At 49.5% G+C, this 10,125-nt stretch overlaps 1 protein-coding gene across 1 annotated transcript; it reads left to right on the forward strand.

Annotated features, from left to right (window-relative positions):
* Nucleotides 1-5,582: 5,582 nt before the first annotated feature.
* Nucleotides 5,583-8,263, forward strand: FNDC10 (fibronectin type III domain containing 10). The gene has a single exon (XM_069034813.1). The coding sequence runs from the start codon at nucleotides 5,583-5,585 to the stop codon at nucleotides 6,276-6,278; it is 696 nt and encodes a 231-aa protein (XP_068890914.1). The 3' UTR covers nucleotides 6,279-8,263.
* The last annotated feature ends 1,862 nt before the right edge of the window (nucleotides 8,264-10,125 follow it).

The raw sequence follows: 10,125 nt of genomic DNA on the forward strand, positions 1-10,125 counted from the left end.
TCAGAAGAAGTTTCCTGCTCTTTGTCTGGAGCTGTGCAAGAGCACCAACCATGGCCAGCAGCGTGTGTGTGTGTGGATGTGAACACCTGGACCCCCTTCCTGGTGCAGAGACCCTCCAGAGACTCGGAGCAGATCCTTGTAGAGTTCTCCTTTCCTTGGCTTTGAGCTGTGACAGTCCTGCTGGGCTTGGAGTGTCCCCATGGAATGCTGTTGCCATGGAACCCTGATGTCCTGGGCCCCTGGAGGTGAGGGATGGCTTGAGCTAAGGCAGCTCTAAGACAGGGACAGCCACACCAAGAAACGGGAAAGAAGGAATATTTGCAGCCCAATTAATGCAGTTCCAACCTATTTGGCTTATTTCCAGTCTCCCAGTGTTTGACTGGGAACTAAGATAAATTTTGCTCCTTTTTAATTGGCAAGTTGGGTATTTCCTGTGTTGATGCAGTAGATTGAAACTTGTGGTACTTTACTTGGCCTCCAAAAGACATCTTACCTGACCTCAGGGAGAAAGAAGGAACAATCAGATGGAATTTAAAATGAAAGGAGAATGGGCTTAATCACGATATGTCAAAGCCCAGGACCTGTTTTAAGTGATAAGAACAGGGCAGAGCTGTCACACCCCCTGCCCTGTGCCAGACCCTGTGTCTGATCTGTCTCCTGCTTCCTCATCACCACGTTGGAAATCTCAGACTCTGGAACCTCACTCATCAAACACAGCTTGTGGCTGAATGTCATCACCTGGTAAAAAATCAGAGCATCTTTGTTCTCTGTTTGAATTAGTTGGACTCTTTTTAATCCCTTGTTTGTGGCATATTTTGCAAGCACTTTTAGACACTGGGAAAAACAATATTTATTTCCCAATAAGCTCAGCCTTTTTCATTCTGACAGCATTGATTAGTTTTTCTTCCACTGGTTGTAATGGAGCTTGAAATTTACATTCCATAGGACTTTTTGGTTCTTTGTTTTGATTCTGCTTGTGTTTCTTACCAGTACAATCAGCTGTGCAACTCCAGCTCCGGGGTAGAGTGGAGCACAATAAGGCAAGGTGCCAGAGTTTAGGAAATTATCTTTTAACCAAGTGCCAGAGCTGCTCATCGAGCCCAGCAAGGAGCTCCCTGCAAAACTCTGGTGGGGTTAAAGATATCCAAAATGCCCTGAGATGGTTAATGCTGCGTTAGTGCTCTCTCCTGGCAGCCCTGCTGTGTGAGGCAAGGCTCCTCTATAAATAGCACACTCACAGCACATCAGCTGTGGTTGCAGTTACTGCTTCAGAGCATCCTGATCAAAACTGCCTCCTGTTCCCAGCTGGGCTGCTGAGATGCTGTTGTTTCCCAGGTGGGAGCAGCATCCCTGACCACACAGGCTGTGGCCCCAGTGCCAAAGCTCCGTGCCCAGGCTGCCCCAGCTGTGCTCAGCACAGCTCTCCCTGCCTGCTCCTCTCATTCACTGCTCTCCCTTAGCCTGGCACTGCCAGAGCGGGGAGGTTCAGCCCTCACTGGGAGTGAATCAAGCACTGGAAATAGAAGCCCGGTGGGGGTGAGGCTGCTCACTGATTCAGGCTGCAGGATAATCTAAATTAGGAGGCAGATTCTCTGCGTTTGCATGTCTAGGATGAGTAATCCTCAAAGTTATGACTTGGAGGGAACTGTGGCAACTCAGCTCTGAATGCAAAGCTTGGAGGATGCTTTAGGAACCATATGTCATATGCTGCCCTTAGCTGAGAGCAAGCAGCTCTGCCCTGGGGATTGTCTGCCCTGGCCATATCTGAGACTAAAATTAGCAGAGTGTTGCATAAATTGTGAGCTGTAGGTTGTCAGGGCTTTGTTGCCTGGCCCATAGCGAGTTGCCCCCGTTTTAATACTTGTTCCCTGTTTCCTCTAAGAAGAGACAACAAACCCAGTGGAGGAGAACCAGAAAAGCCAGAACCCCGTGGTGCTGGGTCTGTCTGGAGGCCTGTAAAGCAATCTGGGATGCTGCTGGGGGTTCAATGTCTAAAGCAGATCACAGGGTTTGGGCTGAGCAGCAGAATGTTGAAGCGATGACATGGAAAGGCCAGGCTGAGTTTTACTGCAGACTGGGGCACAGAACAAGGTCTCAGGAAACAGATGGATTGCTAAGAGAGCAAACAATGAGACAAAGGATTCACATGAAGCCAGCAGAGGCAGGCTGACCAAGCCAAAGCATGTGGACTTGCTTGGCTCTGGCATAAAGAATTGGGTTTTTGCTCAGAGTGCAAGGCCAAAAGTGCAGCAGAAGGTGGAGTTAACCTGTAGTGTTATGAATTTTTTGATGGGTTCAGGGTCTTCACTGCTGTGCCAACCATTTTCCTTCCCTGCACCACGTTCCAGACCCTTGGATCTCCCACCAGAACTCAGAGTGAGTTGTTAATCACAAGCAACCACAGAGACTGCTGCCAGATCCCTTCCCTGGAGATGGAAACGATGACAGCTCTGGAGTACAATCTGCTCTTCATCGCTGTCAGGAGAAGGACACAAAGTTTGAAGGAGGAAAAACTTGCTTGGTTTGGCTTCAGCCACTTCCTGAACACGCTCACATTTCTCAGGAAGGGCCATCAGATCTCCAGTTTTGCATCCTGGCTGGAATTCCACACGTAAATTTGCCAAGAAGTGCCTTCAGCAGCACAGCACCTCTTCCTGCTCCAATAACCGAGTCTTTTCCAAGCCATAACCCCACCTTCAGCTTCCTTTTCTATGCTGATCCTATTTTTTTATTGATTCCCATTGGTCCCTCTTGGTATCAAAAGAGATTTCTGGCAACTTTCCATAGGCTAGGAGACACTCCCATTAAATCCAGTTTAAAACTAGATGTGGAAACAACTTGCAACGCACTTGATATTACTTAAATTAAAATTAAATTGAAAATCAAAATTAAATTAAATTGAAATTACTTAAAGATTTCCTTAGGAACCAGACACTTGAAAAATCCAGCAGGAGAAGGTGTCCTGATGTCAGACCATTCATGTTCAACGCAGCAGAAAGCAAAATTACTGACACAAATTCCACACTGCTGCAAATTACACTTCGTGTATATGCAAGCATCACCTTCCATGCATGGTTTGGGTTTGGTTTTGTTTAGGCTATGCAATAAAAATAGGCCTCGGGATCTTATTTTTGGTGTATTTTCAACTTACATAAGACAAATGAAATTTTGTTTTTAAAGGAAACATACCCAGTAAGCTGCAGATCTTGTGTTTCCAAATAGGTAACACAGTGAAGAACTACAGCAGTGTGTTTAGGCACATTTCTGAGGGTCTGACAAAGTAATATGTTAATTATTCTATTTTACAAGCTAAATATAGACAAATGCTTATGTTTTGCTATAAAATCTGGAACACAACTCTATGTAAAACCTGATCAAAACAAACAAAAAGAAATGTTGCTTTTTCCCCCTGCTACTCAGAAAACAAAGGACTTAAAGCAACTTTTACCAATTTAACAGCTCAAAGGATCTCCAAACACTGTTTAAGCCTGTATTTTTATTATTGCTTCATTAGGGCTCTTTTCTTTCCACATTTAGACAAGTCAATACTCTCATGTACCTCTCTCATGGTCGTTCAGAGAACATTAATTACGGTGCAGTGCTGGGATGGAGCACTGCTGTCTCCTCCTGTGCTGCAAAATCAGCGGCTGGCTCCGCATCCAGGGATGGATGGAGGGCTGGTCCTGCTGCAGAGGGAGGAAAGGGCATTTGGGGGAAGCAGCAGGAAGAGGAGTATCCTTGTTCCTTCTGTCTCAGGGTGTGCACTAAGACCCAGAGTTATCCCTGCTCTCAGCTGACCTCCCGGGAGGGTCTCGTGTCTTTCTCCCTGTCTTACATCCTTGCCGGGTTTATCTGAATTCCCAAAGCCAAGAGGTTAAAGCAGGCTGGGTGTGCGGTTATCACTATTTTAAAAAAAATAAAATAAAAGCCGTGTAAGCTCCATTTCTTTGAACAAGGTTTGCATCAGTTGAAGGGGAGCTCTGTCACCTTCCCCAGCCCTGCCATGGACTGAAGTCCTGCTGGTGTTAGCCCCCGGGGACAGAGGCACCTCCCGGCCATCCAAAGGCACATGTCTGAGGGTTTTAACCATGTGACGTGAGAATTATTGTGTTTTACAGGTTAAATATAGACAAATGCTTCTGTTCTGCTATAAAAATTAAAGCAAGATCCTATGTAAAACCAGATCAAAACCACGGACCAATTTAAGATTAATTAAAATTTAAAATAAATGTAAATTTTAAAAAAACCGAACAACAAACCGCATTTTTTGGTGTGGAATGAAATCTGCAACTCGACCAAGACAGGACCGAGCAGCCTCCCCCCAAGCGCCGGGGGAGGGACGGCGGGGTCTGAGCATCCCCCGTGCCGGCCCTTGTGGGTCTGAGCATCCCTGCACCGACCCTTTCAGAGTCTCAGCACTCCCCGTGCCGGCCCTTGTGGGGAATGAGCATCCCTGTACCGACCCTTTCAGAGTCTCAGCATCCTCCCCGCCGGCCCTTGTGGGGTCTGAGCATCCCTGTACCAACCCTTTCAGAGTCAGCATCCTCCGTGCCGGCCCTTGTGGGGTCTGAGCATCCCTGTACCGACCCTTTCAGAGTCTCAGCATCCTCCGTGCCGGCCCTTGTGGGTCTGAGCATCCCTGCACCGACCCTTTCAGAGTCTCAGCATCCTCCCCGCCGGCCCTTGTGGGGTCTGAGCATCCCTGTACCAACCCTTTCAGAGTCAGCATCCTCCGTGCCGGCCCTTGTGGGTCTGAGCATCCCTGTACCAACCCTTTCAGAGTCAGCATCCTCCGTGCCGGCCCTTGTGGGTCTGAGCATCCCTGTACCGACCCTTTCAGAGTCTCAGCATCCTCCGTGCCGGCCCTTGTGGGTCTGAGCATCCCTGTACCAACCCTTTCAGAGTCTCAGCAGCCCCCGCGCCGGCCCTTGAGGGGAATGAGCATCCCTGCACCGACCCTTTCAGAGTCTCAGCATCCTCCGTGCCGGCCCTTGTGGGGTCTGAGCATCCCTGTACCAACCCTTTCAGAGTCTCAGCATCCCCCGTGCCGGCCCTTGTGGGTCTGAGCATCCCTGCACCGACCCTTTCAGAGTCTCAGCATCCCCCGTGCCGGCCCTTGTGGGTCTGAGCATCCCTGTACCAACCCTTTCAGAGTCTCAGCATCCTCCCCGCCGGCCCTTGTGGGGTCTGAGCATCCCTGTACCAACCCTTTCAGAGTCTCAGCATCCTCCCCGCCGGCCCTTGTGGGGTCTGAGCATCCCTGTACCAACCCTTTCAGAGTCTCAGCAGCCCCCGCGCCGGCCCTTGAGGGGAATGAGCATCCCTTGTGCCGGCCCTTGCGGGGTCCCAGCACTCCCCGTGCCCGCCCCCGCGGGGTCTCAGCGCTCCGTGCGCCGTGCGGAGCCCCGAGAGCCGCGTCCGGGCGGCCACAAGCGGCCGCAGCGGGCGGGTGCTCCGCAGCCCGGCGAGAGTTAACGGCGGCACCGCCTCTCCATTGGCGGCCCCGCGGCGGCTGCGGAGCTCCGCTCGCCCCGCGCGTCCGCCGGCCCCGCGCTCCGAGGCTCCATGCGGCGGCCGCCGGCATGCCCGGCACGCCCAGCCTGCTGCCGCCGCTGCTCGCCCTGCTGTGCCTCGGGGTCGCCGACCCCAACCCCGACCCCGACCGCGACCCCGACGAGCCGTGGTGCCCCTACAAGGTGGGCGGCGATGGCGCGGCGGCGGCGGGGGCGCGGCTCTGCTTCCGCCCGCCGGCCCGCGGCTTCCAGTGCGCGGCGCGGGGGTGCCGCGCCCACCGCTCCGCGGGCGGTGCGCTGGTGGCCAACGTGCTGCGGAACGGCAGCGTGCTGCTGCAGTGGGGGCTGCGGCACTGGGGGCCGCCGCCGCGCCCCGCCGCCGCCGCCCTGCGCGGCTTCACGCTCAACTGCTCGTGGGACGGTACCTACACGCGCTTCCCCTGCGACAGCGTGGAGCTGGGCGCCGCATGTCGCGACTACCTGCTGGCCGAGGCGCACGGCAGCGTGCGCTACCGCCTGTGCCTGCAGCCGCGCTACGCCCCGCCGCGCCCCGCGCCGCCCGCGCAGTGCGTGGAGTTCCGCGTGGAGCCCGCGGCCATGCGCGACATCGTCGTGGCCATGACGGCCGTGGGGGGATCCATCTGCGTCATGCTCGTCTTCATCTGCCTGCTCGTGGCCTACATCACCGAGAACCTCATGAGCCCCGCGCTCGCCCGCGGAGGAGCCGCCGCCGCCGCCGCTGCCGCCGGCCCGCGCCGCGCGTAGTGCGGGAAGGGATGCTGCTGCTGCTGCTGCTGCTGCTGCTGCTGCTGCTGCTGCTGCTGCTGCGCCGCGGAGCGCGGGGCTGGCGCCGGACAGCTCCCGCAGCCGTCATTCCAGAGCTTTCCGGCGAGGGAAGAGGTTTTCCAGACTGTTCTGGCAGCGTTGGGTTTGCCATGCCCAGATTTCCAGGATGTGGGTTTCCGTGGGAGCTCGGAGCTCGTCTTCGTCCTGGGGTGGCTTCTCAGCCAGAGCCATTCGCGGTGACTGAACTCGTGGCATCTCAGCGGATCAAAAAGCAATGGCAGAGGTCCACAAGCGCCAGAAATAGTCTGTTTTTAAGGGCAAGTGCAGATCTTGCCGAGGGCCTGTTTGAAAAGACTCTCCAGAACACCCTTATTTTAAACCTAAAACCTCTTGGTCTTAGAGCCGTGCTTGATTTTATTCCTGTGGGGTAAAGTTGTTTAAAGTTCAGGAGAACTGACTGGTGGAACCACAGCCCCCATAGCTAAGCGCATGTTTGATCCAAAGCTCACTTAAGCCAAGTGTTTTAGGTGGGTTTTGTATCATGCCTTATGCTGGTCACAAATTTTGGGGCCTACACTGGCCACTGTCCAAAAAAACAACGGGGGTTTTCTGGTCAGCTCCGGCGACCACCAACATCCAACACCTGCTTTTCTCCCATTCGAACTGTGCCATAGCTTCACAAAGAGTGAAGGTAGAGGGATAAATTGAGTAAGAAGACTCCGTTTCGTTGAGCAAGTAGGAACCAACCCTTAATTTTAAGTAAGGTGTAAGTGAGCACCCCCGTTGCCCTCTGAAACCCCCTCCTTTAGCAACGCTGTGTGCAGCTGCACTAAGGTAGAAGCTTCTTGACCACAGAACTCACTGATGTTGTAGCCGAGTGTTTTGAGCGTAGGAACACTCCTCATTAACTCCTCACTTGATGCTGTAGTAAAGTAAGGTTTTAGCCATACTCCGGTACTGATTCTATTGTGCCTTAGTGCTGAGAATTTGTCCCATTTCTATTGGTGTATCTGTTCCTGTAGTCCTCACAGGCAAGTGTATCTCCCTCGTGTTCTCGTCTCTGGAATTAGTGGTTGTTGGTTTGTCTGTTTGTTTTCTTTAAAAAAAAAAACAAAACAAACAAACTTGGGCTGATCATTACTTGAAATTTAATATATACACAAAGTAGTTACCTTCAGAGAGGTATTTCGTGAGGTAGTTTTTAGTATGTGTTGTTTGTATGTAGCTGACTGCTGTAACACAAAAAATTAATTTATTACCACTTAGAAACTGTGCACTTAAAGCAAAAAAAAAAAAAAAGTAGGGGAACGGCTCTGCTGTAAAGGGGTTGTTGCTGTTAAAACACGTCAGGTTCACGTGTGGTCTGTTTGTGTAAATGTTTAGCACTGGTGAACGACCTGCTTGCTTTTCCTTGTGAAAGTAGTTCGTGAAGTTTAAAGTTGGTGGTAGAGGGTAAGTATAGGAAGTGTATGGAATCCTTAATAACACAGAGTATTTGTACTGAACATAATCCCTTCGATAACTTGGGAGTGGCTGAGGAACTGAAGGTCTGCATTTCATCAGGCAGAAACACCTTTTTATTTGTTTGTTATTCCTGCTGTGTTTCCATTCTCACATGCAGCTGACTCCGTTTAAGTGTTCTGTGTTTATTACCTTGCCTAGGTACTTGATTTAAGCAACTTTGCCAATGCCATCATTTTTGGTTTTTTATCCCTAAGGAGATGGACTGTGGGAAGAAAAGGCAATTTTTAAGAACACCAAGACAAATTTTGGGTTTAAGTCAGCCTTTGCTGTAGCCAGTTCAGCACAGGAGCGTTGGAGTGCCACTGATTTGGGACATCTCTGTCAGCTTTTGTCAGCCAAAGTCACTGTTCTGTTCTTCATCTTGTCATGAATTGCCAGATGTGAAAACCAGCTGTATAAACAATGAGCCTTGTACCACCTTGGCATTGAACTTAATAAATTAAGAGAATAATGAAAAGAAATGAAAACTTCCTACGTATTTAAAGGTTCAAGATCTTGCTTGACCCAAAGTGAGTCTGCCCAAACTGGTCATCATCATATTCTCTTGTCTACTTTAAAATTATGACAGCATTAATGGGAAAATGAGAGATTTATTCTTTGAATACTCGATTTTATTTACTAGAGGTTTTGACGAGAGATAACTGGGTAATTCAGGTGGTAACACTGATGTAAGTCTGAGGAAATGGAAATTTAATTTACAGTTTTGAGCGTGACTGTCTTCAGTAAGACACCTCTGCAGGTAATAATGGATACAGTGACCTGCTAAAACAGCACCTAGGAGATGCTAAAGAGATGTTTCTGTAGTCATTTCACATTTTTATTCATCAGTCTCTGGGGATTGCATTGCAACAGCATCCTGGGTAGAGGGCAGAACCAGAATATAAATCCTGATAGAAGAAAATCTGTAATTTTCTAAAGGATTATTTTCATTTTTTTCCCTTTCTATGCATTATAAATGGGATGTGGGAAACAATATCTCAGTTTCTCATTCATTTTCAGCGGATTAAGCTTTAATTGAACACATCTTGGTGTGTGGGAAAGAAAATCAGAGCATTCCCTGTTTGATTTTGTGTGACATGAAGCAAAACATCTGCTGACCCATTGATGACTGGGATTTTTCCTTCTATCACAACTATAGAAATTTCCTCCACCGTGAATGTGGACATTTCTTCTGATAATAAAAGGGAAAATTACATGTGCACAGGCTTGGTACTAATTCAGCTCCCCACAAGCCTTAGTGAGACTGCACAGTTCAAGCTTTCTCCAGTCTTTGCAGCAATTCCCAAAACATGCAGAGTAGCTTGTGGAGTGATAATCCATCCTGGCCTGTCCAGGCAGCAATAAAGAAATGGCAGAATGTTGATTTGTAACAGCCAAGAAGCTGCTTTGGGAAAAAGTGGAAATAGCTCCAAAGGCAACGACACATTCTCCATGTTACTACACAAGTACCTGCTATTAAAAATCCATGTGGTGCCTTCTTAGGTGTTCTATTATCCTGCATTTATCCAGTTATTTCCATTATAAAAATCAGGCCACATCCAGGAGTTAAAATGAACAAGCTGCTTTTTCCTTGCCCTGTGCTAAATGTGAGGAAAACAACTGCTTAAATGTGAGCAGCTCAAAGCCCAGCGTGACCCCAGCTTTGAATCTTCTGGAGGAAACAGTCTGTGCCTCAGGCAAAGAATCTCTCTTAATTGCATTATGATATTTTTTTGTGGGACATGAATGGAAAGGCTGCCTGGCTTTATTTGGAGGTGCAGGCAAAAGCTGGTATTTTGCTTCCATGGAGACCTGGAGTTCAGTTTTATGAGGCTGCAAAATGCTGCTGTATTTCACCAGCACATTCCAAAAGAAAGGTGGGCTGGAAGGAGGAAAAAAGTGGCAGGTAACAGTGTCACATTCCTGGTAAAAGCTTTGGAATTACAGCAGTGATGCTTGGATGGAGGGGGGTTGGCAGTTTTAAGCCTGAGTGAAGCCACCCTGAGACTGGTGGTGTTTCATCACAAGTCTGGTCACTGCATTTCTGATAATTCCCTAACCAGAACCACCAGGTGATCTGCAGAGAGCCTTTGCAAGAATAAGAATTAAGAAGATGATGGGCAGGGTTAGGAACAGCTCAGAGGAGACCTAAGGAAAGGTTTTTGTGGGAAGGGGCGAGGGAGCGCTGAGGGGACACGTTTAGGTGGGAAATGCTGGGTGGCAAAAGGGCTGCTCGAGGAAAGAGGAAAGATTTCTTTGTGAAAGTTGAGGGGATAGTGAGAAGAGCTTTTCTTTTTTATGGAAAATACAAGAGAAAGGCAGA

This window comes from Aphelocoma coerulescens, chromosome 21 (assembly GCF_041296385.1).
Source record: "Aphelocoma coerulescens isolate FSJ_1873_10779 chromosome 21, UR_Acoe_1.0, whole genome shotgun sequence".
Classification (NCBI taxonomy): Eukaryota; Metazoa; Chordata; class Aves; order Passeriformes; family Corvidae; genus Aphelocoma; species Aphelocoma coerulescens.

Bases quoted from the DNA above. Each gene is read 5' to 3' on its own strand.
- FNDC10 (XM_069034813.1), top strand. From the start codon at position 5,583: ATGCCCGGCACGCCCAGCCTGCTGCCGCCGCTGCTCGCCCTGCTGTGC.